Here is a 19,775-nt window from a genome sequence, read left to right on the forward strand (position 1 = left end):
AAAAAAAAAAAAAAAAAAAAAAAGAGAAGCTTAGGATACACCATGCTAAAAAGACAAGTGGACAGGCACTCTCAAATATGAGAGGACATCTTAAACATTCCAGTCCCAGCTGAGGCTCCAGGTGACTACTGTCATCTAAATGACCTTAGCCATACTAAAGCAAGGCAGAAGCACCACAGTACTAAATTTTTTAAATCACAGAATTCTATGAAATAAACTGTCAATTGCTCTAGACCACTAAATTTTCTTTCTTCTTTCTCCCTTTCTTTCAAGATAGGGTCTGGTTGTCTACCTAGGCTGGTCCTCGCTTAGGCTCAGGTGATCTCATCCCTCAGCCTCCCCACATAGCTGGAAATATGAGTATGTAACGCATAAATACCCAATTTTAGGACATTAAGTTTTAGATGGTTTGCTACATAATGTAATTGATAACACATAAATCTATTCAGAAAAATACTTTTTAAATTCATGAACTTGAGTAATTTGTCAGTACCTCAAAATGCTCCTTGATAATGTAGGCATTTGCAATTTTAACCTTGATGCCTTCATAATCTCCAACATCACTAATGCAGATTGCATACCACTGAAAGTAGGGGAGAAAAAGGTGTGAGAATCATACTCTCTAACAGTCAATTCAATAAAGAAAAAATTAAAATTTCCTCAAGGTCATTCTCATTTAACAAAAATATATTGAGCACTGTATTAACTGTAGTAGAATATACAAAGAAAAGAGGATGGGGGCCTCTAGGAATTGAGGGATTAGATATGTGTCTAGGAAAGTATAATACAAGACAGAAAGTAGTGAATTATTTAAGAAAATTGCCAATACAATGAGGAGACAATGAATCATGTCTACGGTCTGAGTAAAACATTTAAAAAAAACTTGTAATTGAATCACTGTTGTTTTATCTTGTCATAATCTTTTTGGGATCTGTCTTTCCTCCAATGTCTGGATTGTTACACTAGGAACAGCCACAATTGTCAATTGTCAATTTTGTCCCCATAGTTACAATTGATAGTTATCCAGTTGCAGAAATCGAGTTGATTACAAGTGTTACACAGGACTTCAAACTCAGTGCTTTAACCTCTTCCCACATGTGTGGCTCTGAATAAAATCACCTCTTATCAAGGGGATGGGGGAGGTGTCTAGCTCAGTGGTCAAGCATATACCTAGCACAAGGCCCTGGGTTCGATCCCCAGCAACACACACATACATGCGCACACGCATACACACAGACACAAATCATTTCCTATACATTCAACCATAACCTAAATACAAAGCAAATGAAAACTTATGGATGATTCCTAATTTTCCCACTTGGACTAGCTTGGCATTTCTGTTTATTAGTAGTCATAATAGCAAGAACTGATGGCAGGAAGTATGATATCATGGGTAATTTTTATTTCCACATTTGTACTTTTATTCATTTTCTAAAATGTCCACTGTAATGAGTTTGCATTTTTAAAGAAGTTTTATTTCAGGGCTGGGGCTGTGGCTCAGCAGTAGAGCATTCATCTAGCATGTGTGAAGCCTTGGGTTTGATCCTCAGCACCACATAAAGATACATAAAATAAAGGTATTGTGTCCATCTACTACTACTACACACACACACACACACACATCTTAAAAGTTTTATTTCAAATAGATAGTCTAGGAATGAAGGGACAATAGACTTACCCTCCTGCCTGAAACACTTAAAAAAAAAAAAAAAAGACTTTTAAATATATTGTATATCAGGCAACAGTAACACCTGAGAGATTAAAACAAAACAAAAACAACAACAAAAAACAAGGTTAGCTATGACTGCTCCATTTTACTGCCTAGAGAAGATTTCCAAGTTATAGCTCCAAGTGGGTAAAAATTTATAAAGCCTGACAGTTTCCCTACTTTGAGGAGATAACAGTGAAAGTCTGGGGACCCCCACCCCCACCCCCACCCCAACTGCTATAGTTTGCAGGATAGAATAGGAAGGTGCCCAGGGCTACAACTCAAACTGTAGAAGGTACCTGTGACTACTTGGCAGAATTAACATCAGGAATAAACTATCCAAGAATAGGAGAAGAATCACCCAAAAGTATTAGAAGCCCAGGGTTCCCTTAGGGCTGGGAATATCAGTTGTGGAAAAAATTAATATAGATCAAATATAATAGTTTCTCTTAGGCTCTAGTCCTACCTAACAAGCCTTAAGGCAACATCTAAAAGGATCCAATTATTTCTGCATAACACAAGCATGTTCCAGAATACACCTCGAGAACATATTTAGCAATATAAACATATTTAGCACTGACAAAGTAAAATTCATAATATCTGGCACCAAGCATTAATCAAAAATTACTAGTAAATTCCTCAAAGAAGAAGGAAAACAAGACTAGTGAGGAAAAGAAAATTGAAAAATGACCCATAAATGACACAAAAGATAAAACTGATAAACCAAAATATTAAAGTAGTTCTTATAACTTGGTTTCATATATTAAGAAGCTGGAGGAAAGGCAAAAATGTTTAATAAGTAAAAGTAAGATACTAAAATCAGATAAATCATTTTAGAAAAGATTACTGAACTTGAAAATAAAACTAACCCAAATGGAACACTGAGAGGCAATAAAGTTGAAAAAAAGAAAGCAGCAAAGAAACAAAGAACAGATTGGTGAATTTTTGAACAATTTTATGTGAACAAATATAAGTATAGCTGAATCCTAGAAAAGAAGGAGTCAGAGGAAAAGAACCAAAAACCACCTATAAAAGGCAGAACAAGATAGCAGTGGAAGAAGACCCTCCAGAGATCATCTGCCCACAGAAATATCAATTTGAATAGCTATTGATGCACAGAACTACCTTCACAAGAGCTAGGGAAACCAAGTGAGAGACCATAGTTCATGGTTGTAACATAATAATAAGATGCACTGAAGAAGGAAGAAAGGAAAGTTGTGCCTGTGTCGTCCTTCACACAACTTCAAGCAACACGCATGGAGAGAAACCTGCTTGGCAGTCGGGTGGTGGTGGTGGGGGGGATGGGGGTGGAGAGTGAATAGGTAATTAAGACCAGGCTTTTAAAGTTGGAAACCAATACTGGGTCTGCCATGGTGAAATCCAGTGTCTCTTAACATATTAATGCAGTCATTATTATTATTTTTGCTTTGTAGTATATATATACACACACACACACACACACATATATTACATAGATATAAATGCTTTTTGCACCAAGCTCTCAATACCAAACAAGAACACAACATAAAAAAGTTATAGGCCAATATTCCTGATGGACACATGTGCAAAAATCCTCAAGGAAAAAACACTAGTAAATCAAATCCATTAGCATATTAAAAAGATTATTTCCCATGATAAAGTGGGATTTATTCCAGGGATGCAAGAACAGTTCAATATACACAAACCAATGAATGTGACACCACACATCAGCAGAGTTAAGAACAAAAAGAAGAGGCTAGGATTGTAGCTCAGTGGTAGAGTGCTTGCCTAGCACGTGTGAGGCACTGGGTTCAATTCTCAGCAACACATATAAATAAATAAAATAAAGATCCATTGACAACCTAAAAAATATTTTTAAAAAAGAACAAAAATATCATTGACAGATGCAGAAAAGACATTTGTAAAATTCAGCATTCCTTCCTGCTAAAAACTCTGAACAAATCTGTTACAGAAGAAATGCACCTGGACATAATAAAACAAGCCCATAGCTAACATTACAATGAATGGGCAAGTTTCCTAGACATACTTTCTATGAATTTCAACCTGAAAAAGAACTGAAGAAAATATGAGAACAATATCTCACTAAATAGACACAATGAATAAAATGAAATTATAGAAAGGAACCAAACAAATGTAAGTTAAAAGTACTGTAACTGAAATGAAAACTCATTAGAGTGCTCAAGAGAGTTAAACAGGCAGAAGAAAAGATCAGCTAATGTGAAGATAGGTCAGTTGAGATTATCCAGCCTAATCAACAGAAGGAAAAAATGAATGAAGAGAAATTAATATAGTCTCAGAGAACTGTGGGATAATATTAAGCACATCTAAATATGCACAATAGATCCCAGTAGAGAACAGAAACAGAATATCTGAAAATTCAGCTATAATTCAAATTCAGAGATCCACAGGTAGTTACATCATAATCAAGGCACAACAATCAATTCTTCTGTCTTCTATTAAAAATAGAAGAATCCTGAAAGCAACAAGAATGAAGTGACTCATCATGTATGACTCATGTACTAAGTATGATTAACATTTGATTTTTTTTTACCAGAAATCATGAACACCTATCTAAAGTCTGCAAGGATTACCATAACAAAATAGTATAAGTTGAGTAAATTAAACAACAGAAATTTAGCCAGGTGTGATGATGCACACCTGTAATCACAAGTAGTTGGGAGGCTGAGGCAAGATGGACACAGTTTGAGGCCAGCCTGGCAACTTAGATTTAAAAAAGGGCTGAGGATGTAGCTCAGTGGTAAAGTGCTTGACTAACATGTGTGAGACCCTAGATTCAATCCCTAATACTACAAAGGGAAATAAGGAAGGAAGGAAAGTAGGGAGAGAAGAAGGAAGAAAGTTATGAATTTATTTTTCAATTATGGAGGTTAGAAAGTCCAAGATCAAGGTGCAAACCAAGTGAGTCAAAGTAAGGGAGAAGAAGCAGAGATAAGAGCAAAGTTTTGTATAATACTGAAATTAAACTGACATCCAATGACTACATTATTGTGAACTATGACAGTAATTCTCAGGACAACCACTAAGAAAATAACTAAAAATATACAATAAAAGAAAACAAAAAAGAATTAAAATGGAACACTAAAAGAAAGAAAAACAAAAGAGGAAAATCTATTTAATACCCAAAAAAGATACTAAGGGAGGAACTGAGAAACAAAAAGACACAACAAATAAAAAACAAATAACAAAATGGCATCATCAATTTTTTACATACAAATAGCTTAATCTCTCTTAATTAGATATCAGAAATTGGCAGAACATATTAAAAACATAAATCAATGTACTTTTCAGGACACTTCAGATTCAAAGAAACAGGCTGAAGGTAAAAGGATACAAAATGATGCTTCAGGAAGACAGTGCTAGAAAAAGCAGGAGTGACTACACAAATACCAGACAAAATAGACTTTGTAACAAAAGTTAGTGGAGAAAAAGGACATTATCAAGAAAGTACAACAAAATATATAAAGCAAAAACTCAGACAATTATAATAGTTGGAGACTTCAAACCACTTCCAAAAGAGAATAGATATACTAGACAGAAAAACAGCAAAGAAAGAAAAATTTGAACACTAACATATATCTTGAAAACATTCAACACAATAGCAGAATCATATTCTCAAACACACATGGTACATGATAAATGATATGTCAGGTCAGGCCATAAATCAAGTCTCAACAAATATTAAAAGATAGAAACCATTAAAAAGTACTACTTTTTGAAAAAGTTACAAAATAGATAAAAATTAATGTCTTCACTACTTATTTAGATAAGTATAAACAATGCACCTACATGATAACCACTTACCTTATGAGCAGCAAAACTTGATTCATTTTTTTCTAATGCTCTTTTTGCATACTCTAGGGCTTCATACACATAAAGCTTTTTCTCCTCTTCTGAAGTCCCGCTAAGCTGAGCAATATCACGTGATGCCCGAGCCAATCGCCACAGTACCTCTGCATCTTCACTTAATTTGAAGTAAAATATAAAACCACCATTTTAATGCACTTAAAAATTACTAAAGGTCACATCACTAACAAATGGTCTTTCAGCCTGGCTAGAATATAGCAAGCAATATGATATCAAAAGCCATTTTTAATAATGCTAAATTTATTATTTTCTTTCTTTAAAACCTTTATTTACTAAAAACTTCCTATAAAAATGTCTAGTTTTATTCATAAATACTAATTCATCTATAATGTCAAAAATACTGACTTCCTCAGAAAATACTTTTGTATTTCAATTCTTTAATCATTTTCCCTACAAAACGCAATATGTAAATTGAAGCTTTTTACCTCACTGGCAATGTGCTTTACATAATTCACTAACCGGCTCAGATGGTACCACAAGATAATATGAACTTTGTAACAGGATCGTGCACTTAAAAAAAAAAAATGCTACCAAATCTGTAGCCCCAAATAGAAAACTTTGCACCCCACACGTACCTATAGGTATTCGTTAATGAATGAGTAAATATATTTTGTAATCTCAAAATAAATCCCATGTTAGAATGCCCTGCTATAATACATGGCTTATTTTAAGTAAAAGTACTGGAGTCCTTGAAAAGCTTCCATTTAAATATAAGTATTTAAAATAAGAAATAGTTAATAATAGCCACAATGAACAAAATTTTTTTAAAATTAATCTTAAACCTTTTTGTTAAAAGTCTGCCTTTACACCTACTTGATACATTTTTAAAGAACAACAACAAAAAAAATAGCAAGTTACCACTAAAATGACTATACAGTGCCTAAATAGCCACTTCAGGTTACTGAGTGTACAATGAAGAAGGGAAGGTTGATTCTGTAAATGCTTAGGAAGTAAAATTGACAGGTTTGGGGAAAATGTTCTTTTCTTGGATCTACGAAAGCTGAAAATTATTCAGTATTTTTAGCTTAGGAGATGAGGCAGATTGATTATCTGGAAATTTCAGTTAGCCTTATTTGACTTACTTTACAGGGATGAGTCTTCTTCTACCTCCACTCTCCAAAAAAAAAAAAAAGTGTAAAATGACTAAATATGTAGTACTAGAAATTGAGGAAGGAGTCTTTTTTTTTTTCCTCCCTGAAAAACTGTGCTCTAAATAGTTACTATTCAGTGGTGGCAATAATCATCTCAAATCCCAGTGAATTCATTTAAATCTTATACCAATAAGGTATTACTTTAAAAGAAAAGAGAAATATATAATATAGATATATGAGATAAATATTCAGTGATATCTTGTAAGGTCCAGGATAAAAACGCAAAAAAGATTTCAATATTCTACTAGAATAAGTAGAGAATCATCTTTTCTAAATCAACATATCACCTTTTGAGTAATTACTATAAACTCTAAGAAATATTATTAAAGAAAAGCTACAATAATTCACAAAATTTAAAGCACCACAGATCATTAATTAACAAAAATTCTGAGGAAACCTCAAACCCATACCTATCATATAATGCCTACCTTTCTTTGTATTGGGTTAGCAACTGATAAAGTTTTTCTGTTTCTCCACTTTCGTACAGATAGTCAGCTTGTTCAAGAATCTCTTCAACTTCCAACATTATGAAAGAAAAAAAAGATATAATAAAGTAGGTCTTCTCAAGTCAAATGGCAATAATTCTAAGAAAGAAATGCTTTTATATATAAGGAAAAATCAGATTCAGAAATTACTTCTAAAATTGTGAAGAAGTATTGTAGAGATAAGTATAAAACCAATAAAATAAACGATTTATTAAAGTCATAGAAAATAAAACTTGCAGGGGTTGGGGTTGTGGCTTAGAGGTAGAGCACTCGCCTAGCATGCGTGAAGCACTTGGTCCGATCCTCAGCACCACATAAAAATAAAGATATTGTGTCCATCTATAACTAAAGAATAAATACTAAAAAAATAAAATAAAATAAAACCTGGAAACTTATTCTGATGCTAAATATGATACCTACATTTTCAAAAAATGAAAAAACAATTTTGATGAGGAATTTGTGGTACACATACCTCCATACATGTAGTCTTTTTGTTGGCACTATTTTTAATATCATCCATTATAAAAAGAAAAAAACCTGATAACTCATTCACTTACAGCATTGAATACTGTTAATTTGAATGGACTGAATCACAATATTTTCCTAGGTTCTTTCATGATCTAGCTTATACTTGAAGACACTATTATGAAAAAAAAGTCCGTCATCAAAAACTTTGATGTTGGGCAGGGGGAATAGCTCAGCTGGTAGAGTCCTTGCCTCGTATGCACAAGGCCCCGGGTTCAATCCCCAGCACCACAGAAACAAAAAACAAAAAACTTTGATGTAGTTAACTACAGACAGAATCTGAAACTTAACTCACTGGCACCAACTCTTACAACTATGTTATATACAACCACAAAATATATAAGCCTTATTGATGGTGTATGCCCTACTAATTGAAAAAACAGTATGAATTTCAGAAAATTTCAATCTATACTTTAATTTTGTCTTCTCCAAAGGTGTTGTATCATTTTATCCTACTTATAAGCCAACTCTATAATGTGTTAAGTTTATTATTTATCTTGACATAGTTTAATTAATCTTAGTGTATTTGAAGTTAAAAGTTTAAGCTTTTCAAAAATTCAAATCCAGGCTAGGCATGGTGGCACACACCTGTAATCCAAGTGACTCAGGAGGCTAAGACAGGAGGATCAAAGTTTGGGGTCAGCCTCAGCAATGTAGTGAAATCCTTAGCAATGTAGTCACACCATGTCTCAAAATAAAAAATTTAAAAGGGCCGGGGATGTAGCTCATTGATAAAGTTAGATTTGAGTTAGATCCCCAGTTATCAAAAAATAAAATAAATAAAATACATAAAATCTAAACTAGCAAAAGAAAGAAAGAAAGAAATATGCACAATAGTGCAAGTGAAGTATATTTAAACATTTTTATGTAATTAAATTAGTTAAGAAATTAAATGACATAACAAAAACAAAAAAGCCTTAAAATTAAATAAACATTTTTCTCACTAATACTATTTCAGTATGATTAGAAACATAGAATTTAATATAAGTATTCACATGGCTGATTAATTTCTGAAGTTTGCTTCCATTCTATTTTATATTTTTATCTGATATAAGGCTGATTCACAAAGTTTGGGTTTTAAACACCCAAAGAGTCTTAAAATAAGCAGTAATCTCAGCATTCTTAGTTGATAGTTATGGTAGGCAAAATGGTCTCCAAGGACATTTGTATCTTAATCCCTGGAATATGTGAATATGTCTGGTTACATGGCAATGTAAATTGTAGATGGAATTAATGTTACTAATCAGCTAACCTTAAAATAGAAATTATCCTGAATTATCCAGTTGGCCCAATATAATTATAAGGTCTTTAAAAGTAGGAGGAGGAGGAAGAAGACAGAAAGGAGATATATAATGAAAACAAAATCATAATGATGAGATTATTGGATCTGAACATGGAGGAAGGAGGCCTTTGGCCAAGGAATGTAAGAAGCTTCTAGAAGCGGAAAGAAATAAGAAGTTTCTCCCAGAGGGCCTCCAGAGAGAAACACAGCCCTATCAACATTCAGATATTTAGTTCAGTGAGAGCCATTTTGTACTTCTCAACTACACAACTGTAAGATTAAAAAACTGTGTTGTTTTAAGTCACTGAAGTTTACTATGGAAATGACAAAACACTAGCAAAATATAAGTAGAAAGGTAGGTAGATCAATTGATCTGGCATATTTGGAAGTGTACGTGGCATGTATAAGTAGCAAGTTACTTATATTCATTTATTATTCTGATTCCCTAAAAGATGATTATTGCACTTAACAGAAAATTTACATCTCCTCATCCAAGTAATTAATATGGAAATCTAGTGTATAACCTAAATCTTCTGTGTGTATCCTGAATAATCTCTCAAATCACATAGCTCCAATTTCTTTATTATACAATATAGCATAATAAGTTATAGTATCCAGGCTTTAAAAATTTTATTTTTTCTAATTCTAAAAAGGAATTTCTAAAACAATATAGTATCCAATTTATAAGAAAAAAATACACTTATATATAGACTTAGGTGAAAACAATGTAGAGCACTCTACATATCTCCAAGTCAGCTGTTTTGTACTTTCCTAAAAATATTTAGAAATAAGCAATATTTAAAAATAAGCTATGTTACTGACATAGAGATCATATTCTATAAAATGAACTAACTTTTGAAGTAAATCACTTTCAACATAATGAGTAAATATCCTAGATTTTCATAATTCACCTACAGTGAAATATTAAATTTAGCCTAAAAATGCTCCCTAAGAGTTTTTCAAAGAAAGAAATGTTGCCAGGCTCAGTGGCTCATGCCTGTAATCCTAGCAGCTCAGGAGACTGAGGCAGGAGGATCTCAAGTTCAAAGTCAGCCTCTGCAAAAGTGAGGCACTAAGTAAGTCAATGAGACTTTGTCTCTAAATAAAATACAAAACAGGGCTGGAGATATGGCTCAGTGGTCAAGTGTCCCTGAGTTCAATCCTTGGTACTCCCCCGCCCCCAACAAAAAAAAGAAATGTTAGTGATAAGACACATGCATATATTAGTAAACTTGGTTTTCTAGTTTTTTCTTGTTAACAGTAATCTGTCTAGCCATGCCAAATGTATCTGGACAAAAATGAATACTCCTTAGGTACTCCTCTGTCAAGCAAAACTGCCCTACTTCTAAAGTTGCTCTACAAAGAACTTTAAAAAGCAGAAAATCTGGATTCCAGGAACTAAGTTATAATGAAATCATCCAAATTTAAGGCAAATCTTTCACATCAATAATACTGTGTGTTATATAATAATGCATGTCACTGGAAATAACACTACCAAAAATGTTCTGCAGTACTACAAATGAATACGTAAGAAGGAACACTTGGTTCTATAGGTTCATCAGAAAAGAAGAATTATTTAAAGTACAAGAAAAGACAACTAAAGTATACATAAAGAACCTTTAAATTACTTATCTTTTAAGCATTTTATGAGTGAACTTTCACATACTCAAAACAGTTCTGTGAATGTATTAGAATATCTTTCTTTAGGGGGCTTTATAATTTGTCTATTTTAAAGAAATAATTTGGGCTGGGGTTGTGGCTCAGTGGCAGAGCACTTGCCTAGCATGTGTGAGCCACTCACTGGGTTTGATTCTCAGCACTGCACACAAATAAATAAAATAAAGATCGGTCAGCAACTAAAAAGTATTAAAAAACAAAAAAGAAATAATTTAAGTTTCTGCAGTTCCTTCAGTTACTGCAAGTAAGTGGGTATTTAGCACCACCTTGTGGTAATTATGTATATTACTACTTTTTAAATTCAGCCCTGAATTTGGGATATAGCTCTGTAGGACAGCATACCTACCAATGCAGAGGTCCAATAATGTGGAGGAAAGAGAGGGAAAAAAGGGGCCCTATAATCCCATTCAACTGAAATATCAGTAACACATAACATATGTCTTTAAACTTTAATTAAATTACAAGAAAGTTCCACCACAGAATATAGTCCTGGTAAATGGAGGAGGAAAAACCTTCTAAACTGGCTCCAGTAAGCATGAAGCAGATATAATGAGAATTAAGCAGAAGTTTGAAGGGCAAAATTATCTGAATACCAATTCCTAAAAAAATACAGCACAGAGAAATATAAGACAAAAGAAACCTGTAAACACCAAATTGTATATTTTAACAGAAACATGGGATTTTCCATGTTTAAAAATTTGTTAGAATTATTTTATGAATTAATGTTTAATAAAATTAATTATTTTATGAATTAATTTGTCTTTAATCTCACAAATTATATGAACTAACCAGTAAATTAATTACAAAGTGGTGGTTACTGTTTAATAAAACTATAGCCATTATAGAAAACAGTATGGAGGTTTCTCAAAAACTAAAAATAGAACTACCATATGATCTAGCAATTACACTTCTAATTAGGTGGAGCATCTCTAATCTGAAAATCCAAAATCCTGAGAAAACTCAAAAAAATTTTTAAGTGCTGACCTTATATTAAAAAAAAGTTTGAGATTTTGGAGCATTTCACGTTTTGCATTTTGGGGTTATAGAGGATCAAAGTCTATGAAAAACTCCAAAATCTCAAACCTTTCTGCATCTCAAGCCTTTTGGATAAAGGATACTCAACCTGTATATCCAGAAGAATTGATACCAGTATTTTGAAGAGATATGTGCAGTTCTATATTCATTGCAGCATTATTCACAATAGATAAAATACAGAAGCAACCTAAATATCCATCATATGATAAATTTTTAAAAGTAGGGCAGATATACCCAATAGAATATTATTCAGCCTTAAAAAGAGAAGGAAACTGTCACTTGTGACAATATGGATAAATCTAGAGGTGAAATAAGCCAAGCACAAAAAGATAAATACTGTATGATGTTATTAACATGCAGAGTCTGAAAGAGTCAAACTTGGAAGTAGATAGTAGAATAGTGGTTACCAGGGGTGACCACTGGGATGGGGTGAGGTGGCAGAGGGAACAGAGAGAAGTTAGTCTAAGGATATAAAACTTCAGTTAGGAAGAATAGTTTTTGAGATCTATTGCACAGCATGGTGACTACAGTTATTAATGTGTTATATATTTCACAATTCCTAGGAGAGTAAATTTTTGTCTTATCACAAAAAATACACTGATGAAATGTTAAGTATCTTGATTTAATCACTTTGAATTATATTCATATATCAAAACATCACATTGTACCACATATACAATTATTACATGTTAATTAAAAATTTTTTGAAGTTAAATAAGGCAGTGTTCAGCCAAAAAGAAAAAAGAAAAAGAAAATAAAGCTAAATAAAACCAAAGCAGGCTAAATAATTTTACTCTTTTTTGTATTAACTTTTCAGTGTTCCAAATATGCTTTCAAAATACAGAAGGGATTCTAAAACATAGGCCAGTTTTCATTCAAATATAAAATAAAAACAGTGAACTTAGTTTTCAGAGCAAGTCAACCCTCAGAATGTGAAAACATTTTCCTGCCAAGGTTTAATGTTAGGAATAGTATTAACATTTAGAGTTATTTTTCTGTTTACATCCTTATATTTTTACACTGAAAGGAAGTTACAACTTTTTTATAGCATATAAATGAACACAGGAATAAACAATTCAGAACAAAAACAATGAGCATGATAGGTGGAATTTTATAACACAATAAACAGATTCATATGTTTTTTGGACCAAATGGCAACCACAAAATACTAATACAACAGAGATTCCTTAAAACACTTTCTTTGATGCAGTTACTTAGGAACTGTAAAAATAAATACCACGCAATCTGAATGCTAGGAAAAAGAGCTAGAGGTCTAAATAAACAGGGCAATCAGTCTACCGCCTTTCCTTTTCCAATGTTTAGGAATCCAAGTTTATTCAAATATACAATTCTATAACTACTAGCCCTTCCTCAAATACTTCAGAATGGTAACATTAAGCAACTTTAAAAGCTTGAGCTTCTTCTGAATTTCTCATAGTTTTTCTGCACTTTTTCAAATGTGAAGCTTTATAAGGTCTACCATTTCATTTTCTTCCAGTATACAAGGAACACTAAGGAATACTTCATTTATTTCATGGAGAACCTTACTTATGGTAGAAAAAGATCTACTCTCATAGAATATTCAAAATATTTTCCAAAATAAATCAGCTATAGATAGGCCAATGGTCCTGTCTTATATCCACAGGTAATCATTTTTTGTGAATTTTTTCCACTGTTCAAGATCATTATCATTGCCTATATCTGAGTTCAGACTCTTCAGGACACTAGCTGGGTGTGATGACATCTGCTGTAATTAGAGTGGTTCAGGAGGCTGAAGCAGGAGGATAGTAAGGTCAAAACCAGCCTCAGAAACTTGGCAAGGCCCTAATAAGCAACTTAGCGAGACCCTGTCTCAAAACAAAACAAAACAAAAAATTTTAAAAGCCTGGGAGCTTGAGTTCAATACCTGGTTTAAAAAAAAAAGACACTAGAAATGTAAATTTCACTCCACACAAGAACACCTGAGTCCCCATGCTCTTCAAGAAGCCATTCAGGACAGCTTTCACTGTGGGTATCAAACCTTGGTACAAGGAAAAAATGGAAATGGGCAGTGTTCAGATTACAACCACTTTCAATAACATCAACTTAGGAATTGTAAAAATAAGTACCATGCAATCTGAATGCTAGGTAAAAGACCTAGAGGGCTAAATAAACAGGGCAGTCAGTCTGCCCACTTTCCTTTTCCAATGTTTAGGAATCCAAGTTTATTCAAATGCACTCAACTTCCAAAATACATAAGATACTTACTAAACTGAAAACTACTATTTAGTTTGCAGTGGCAATTATATTGGGTAACACTGGAAATCATGAATTTAAAGATGGACACATTTCAGTGGACTACATTAAGGCATGTTTCTCCTTTTTCCTGGACATTCACATGCTGTGATAATCAGTAGGCTGGAGTTTGCAATGATGAAGTAATCTTTTGCTGCAAACTATATTTGGCACTGTCATGAAAGAAACACCATGCTGCTGGGTATGGTGCTATATGCCTGTAATCCCAGCGACTCAGGAGACTGAGGTAAGAGAAACACAAGTTCAAAGCCAGCCTCAGTAAGTTAGCAAGAATATAAGTAACTTAGTGAGGCCCTGTGTCAAAATAAAAAATAAAAAGTGCTGGGGATGTAGCTAAGTGGTAAAGTGACTTTCGGTTTAACCCCCAGTACCAAAAAGAAAGAAAGAAAGAAATACCACGCTGAAGATCTACTGTCAAACCCTTAAATTTGCCTTCATTAACACCTAGGGAGGCAAGTTCGTTACTCAAGCCTTTTAATAAGATGCCTATAGCACAGGCAGGCCAACCATTCCAATTCACTTATAGAAATCTTTACTATTTTACTGTGATTAATAAATTCCTCTGAAGTGAAATTTTTAATAAGTTTGCTCTCAACAGTCACCATCTTGAAAACAGGGGTGAAGGGTCAGCTGCCCTGAGTGGGAAGCATGCTGCCTCATGGGAACACACAGCCATCCACTGGTAAGATAAATTTGCTCCTATAGCATCTATTCTCTGGTTGGTCTGCAGGACTCCCTCAGTCTAGCTCAAGGTTGCTCTCTCAAAAGATGGAGGAAGAAAATGGCAAGAAGTAGCTTAAAGGGGCTGGGGATGTGGCTCAAGTGGTAGCAGGCCCGTCTAGCATGCGTGGGGCACTGTGTTAGATTCTCAGCACCACATAAATGTAAAGATATTGTGTCCACCTAAAAAAAAAAACTAAGAAATAAATATTTTTCAAAAAAGAAGTAGCTTAAAAACTTGCGGAGGTGTGAAAAGAACCACTGTTTGATGTCTCCTCAATTTTGCTATTGCAGCTGCATCCAGCTAGTACATGACTCAAGAAGGCAAATCATCTTAAAATGTTTTCGTATGAACATATATTCAGTGATTTTTTTATGTCATAAAGACACTTCTGAAAAAAGTGTTCTGTGATCACTAAGGCTAAAAACAATTTTGGCTTTGCCTTTCAAAGTGTCATATTTTATTGCCTAGGGAAGCACTAAATCAGTTCTGCAACAATACTAACACATAATGAAACTAAGACAGAAAAATAAAAATATAGGTTCTAATCTCTGCCACTTTGACACTTAAAAAAATAATTATAAAATTAAAGTTACTGTGAAAAGTCTAGGGAGCTTTAAACAGACGCTTTTTGTATTTATTAAATACTGTCAATGAGCCAGTGACAAATAGAAATCCTCTGCTTTGCCTTTCTTTATAAAATGATACATTAAAAAAGTAATAATAAAAAGAAAGTATAGCAGTTCTCAGTTATCTGTTTTAGCCAGGTGCAGTGGCACATTCCTGTAATCCCAGAGACTCTGGCAGGAGGATCCCAAGTTCAAGGCCACCCTCATCAACTCTGCAAGACCCTCAGAAATTTAAGGACACCCTATCTTTTTTTTTTTTTTTTAATATTTATTTTTCAGTTCTCGGCAGACACAACATCTTTGTTGGTATGTGGTGCTGAGGATCGAACCCGGGCCGCACGCACGCCAGGCAAGCGCGCTACCACTTGAGCCACATCCTCAGCCCCAAAGGACACCCTATCTTAAAACGTATATTTTTAAAAAGAAGGAACTGGTAAAATGCTCCTAGGTTCAATTTCCAGTAGCAAATAAAAACAAACAGTCATGGATAAATGACTAGGCAATTAATCATTTTTGATAACAGTTTCAAATTATTATTCTATTAGAACTTTAAAAGATATTCATCAGCCAGGAATGATGGGCATGTGCCTATAGTCCCAGCAACTCAGGGAAGCTGAGGTAGAAGGATCCAAAGTTCGAGGTCAGCATGGGCAACTTAGCAAGATCCTGCCTCAAAACTAAAAAAAAGAAGGGCTAGGAATCCAACTCAGGGATAGAGTGCCCCTGGGTTCAATACCTTGTACAACTCCCCATCAAAAAAACTACCCCAAATCAAATGTTTCTTTTCCCAGTCATCTTTTATGATTTAAAAATGAGGACTATAAACCAAAAAGTATTAGTCCAAGAAATTAAAATCATATTTCTCTAATATACCAAAATTTTAGCTCTTTTCCCTCAGAAAACTGATTTAACTAAATTTGTTTTAAAAATTTGCTAGTCTATATTATACCAAATAAGAATTATAATATTTTTTTCACTTTTCAACCAATTACAAAAATATTAAGTATTAACAAAGTATTTGTTACTGAAGAAATTTTACTTTGCTAAAAAAAAATTAATACATGTACAGAATAAGAGCAAAAAATAACCTGGACTATAACAATATTAGTTTCATTATCTATTCAAAAACAACTGTTAATAACAAAATATCAAACAAAAATAACTCTAAGTCTCCCAGATATTTAGTTTATGCTTACCTTTGGCTGTGGCATGAACAACAGCAGCCTGCGAAATGACTTGATAAGTTTCACAACCCAAATAAGACAAGGCTGAGAATAAAAGGCCTCTTTTCAAAGTTCCTGCGTTACCTATCACCTATGGAAAAACAATATGGCAGAGTTATCCAACTTAGAAAATTTGGAGAAACTGCTACCCCAAGCAAAATTTTACATCAATTTTCTCTCACCTCCAAAGCAATTAATCATAAAAATACGGGATGCTCAAAAATGAATTCTTCAAATTCTCCAGGAAATCTATTTTAAACCTTACAGGGATAGTGTATTTTATTAAGAAAAAGACTATCTAGAAGTGGTAGCTCATCTAAAACTCAGTCATGGGCTAAGGATATAGCTCAGTGGTAAAGCACTTGACTCCATATTCAAGGCCCTGGGTTAGCTCCCCAACACTGCAAAAATAAACAAATTATTAAAAATCACAGTTGTGATGGTAAATGCTGGATTTAAAGACCCAAATTTTTATGTGGAGGCCTAGATATTATAAATTGTATGAAACAAAATATGAGACATCAACACATGACAAATATCGACTTTTGTTAGTAAACAAGATGAAGAGTATCAAATACAGTAACTGCAACACATAAAAAAACGTACACAGCTTTAAGTGAAAACATGTTTGAAATCACCCATGAAACCTGGAGGTTTTAAACACATGGTGAATAAAACAAAATCATATTCAAACAGATTTAGAAATTAATTTTCATAATCATGGCCAGATTTTTTTCCTTTTTCTTTTTCCACCCAGTACTGGAGACTGAACCCAGGGGCAACTTACCATTGAGCTATATCTTCAGTCCTTTCCATTTTTTTAAGGCAGGATCAATGAGTTCCCTGGGTTGGTCTCACACTTGCAATCCTTCTACCTCAGCCTATTGAGTAGCTAGAATTATACGTATGCCCCACCATGCCCGCTATTATAACCATATTCTTGAGACCAATGACAAAGAGGAATGAATATCATTCTAGCAATTTCTTCCTTTTCCTGAATTTTTCCCTTTAAATTTATTCCCATCAGTATAAAAAGTTAGCTTCTTACTTGTATAAAAAAACAAAACAAAAATCACAAAACAACAACAAAAAAACCCTTTCCCCTTCACTTCCTATCTCCCTTCCCATTCTCTCTTTAACCCTCACAAATAAGCCAGGCACAGTACTGCAAGCCTGTAATTCCACAATTTGGGAGGCTCAGGCATGAGGATTGTGAGTTCAAAACCAGTTTTGGCAACTTGGGCAGCCCTAAGTAACTTAGTAAGACCCTGTCTCAAAAAATATAAAGGGCTATGGATGTAGTTCAGTGGTAAAGGACCCCTGAGTTCAATTCCTAGGTTCAATCTCCAGTACCAAAAAAAAAAAAAAAGAATCCCCACAACTCCACTGATGGTATTCTAGTTAATGATGCCAAAGATGCTGCTACATATTGAATATCCCTTATTCAAAATGCTTGGGGATCAGAAGGGTTTCAGATGTTGGATTTTTTTTTTTTTTCCAGATTTTGGAATATTTGCATCAACCTTATAAGATTATCTTGTGGATGATTTATGTTTCATATTCACCTTATTGCACAGCCTGAAGGCAATTTTATACAATACTTTTAGTGTCTATGTTTTGACTGTGACCCATCACATGAAAGCAAATATAAAATTTTCCACTTACAGCACTAAAAAAGTTTCAGATTTTGAAGTATTTAGGATCAGACTCAGGATATTCATCCTGTATTTTCTGTGGTCAATTCTGAATTGTCACCTTACTTGATCTATTTAACAGCATTTGACTGCTGATCACTTCCTCTAAAAAAAAAATCATGAATGTATGTTTAATTTTTAAAAACAGCTTTATTGAGACATGATTTACATACAATAACTACATAAAATGTACAATTTAAGACATATATATAAACCTGGAAAACCATTATCATCACCACAATCAAGATAATGAACAATGCTACAAATTTTCTCTTCACAATGCCCTTCCCAGCACTTCATTGCTACCCTGAAACACTCTGCTTCTGAAATACTACTCTCTTGGATTTCCTTATGTCTTAGTGACTTCTCTTTTGTTAGTTCATCTCCAATATCACCTTGCTCATGTCCTGAGCTGAGTCTTCTTCTTTTCTCTATTCATGATCTAACTTTGTCTCATATCATTAATAAGCCCAAAACACTCTTATCTCTAGCTAAATGTCACCCCTAATTTCAGAATCATTTATCTACTGCCTATTCAAAAATTGTCTCTGAAAAACTCTATTAGGCACCTCAAAACAACTGTTCTTTCTACCAAATTCACTCCTCTGGTATTTTTTCTCTATCATGGTAAATGGCAACTCTCTTCTACTTGTTCAGCTTAAAAAAGAAAAATCAACAAAAAACCCTGAAGTCATTCTGGACTCCTCCAACCCACATCTGATCCACATTTGCACTTCTGATAAGCATCTAGAGTAGGAATGGGGAATCCACCATATTCCAATTTGCCAAATGCTGTTTCCTTGGTCCAGCATGAATACTCAAGGCATTGCACGCAACTGGATTTAAAAAAAAAAAAATCCACTGTAAAGTAGTAAAACTAAATTTGTTATGGTCACATCTTCAGCATTTAATTTTTTGAGTTCATGCTTAATTATCAAAAAGAGATGGAGTAAGGGCAAAAGGTATATACATGTGTAGTGGTGTTGCCTGGAAAAAAAGAGGAAAAGACTAGTTTATCAGGCCAGGCCAGTGGTGCAAGCCTATAATTCCAGCAGCTCAGGAGGCTGAGGTACTAGGATAACAAGTTCAAAGTTAGCCTCAGCAGGGCTGGGGATGTGGCTCAAGCGGTAGCACGCTCGCCTGGCATGCGTGCGGCCCGGGTTCGATCCTCAGCACCACATACAAACAAAGATGTTGTGTCCGCCGAAAACTAAAATAAATAAATAAATATTAAAAAGAGCTGGGAATGTGGCTCAGTGACTAAACGCCCCTGGGTTCAATCCCCAGGTACCAAAAAATAAAAAATAAACTGAGTCCCACAAGCAGTCTAATAGAAATGACAGAACTGCGACTACAATATCCCGACATCCTTTCTTAACACTATGCATATTAAAAAAACCCTCAGAAATAATTTCTTAAAGCCCCAAACCCAAATTTTAAAATATATATACACATACATATGTAT

The 19,775-nt window shown here is 33.9% G+C and overlaps 1 protein-coding gene across 7 annotated transcripts in view; it reads right to left on the bottom strand.

The window, feature by feature from the left end:
• Rmdn1 (regulator of microtubule dynamics 1) overlaps positions 1–19,775 on the bottom strand; it is a 33,840-nt gene that overhangs the window by 8,819 nt on the left and 5,246 nt on the right. For all 7 annotated transcript variants that reach the window (XR_007340499.1, XM_015485936.2, XM_015485934.2 and 4 more), the window contains 4 exons: positions 16,590–16,707; positions 7,173–7,260; positions 5,531–5,690; positions 494–583 (listed from right to left, as the gene is read on the bottom strand). Coding sequence is in view for 6 of the 7 variants with exons in the window: in XM_015485936.2 (XP_015341422.1) it covers positions 494–583; positions 5,531–5,690; positions 7,173–7,260; positions 16,590–16,707 (456 nt within the window). In the remaining variant the exon portion in view is untranslated. The remainder of the gene's footprint in view (positions 1–493; positions 584–5,530; positions 5,691–7,172; positions 7,261–16,589; positions 16,708–19,775) is intronic.

This window comes from Marmota marmota, unplaced genomic scaffold (genome assembly GCF_001458135.2).
Source record: "Marmota marmota marmota unplaced genomic scaffold, marMar, whole genome shotgun sequence".
In the NCBI taxonomy this organism is placed as follows: Eukaryota; Metazoa; Chordata; class Mammalia; order Rodentia; family Sciuridae; genus Marmota; species Marmota marmota.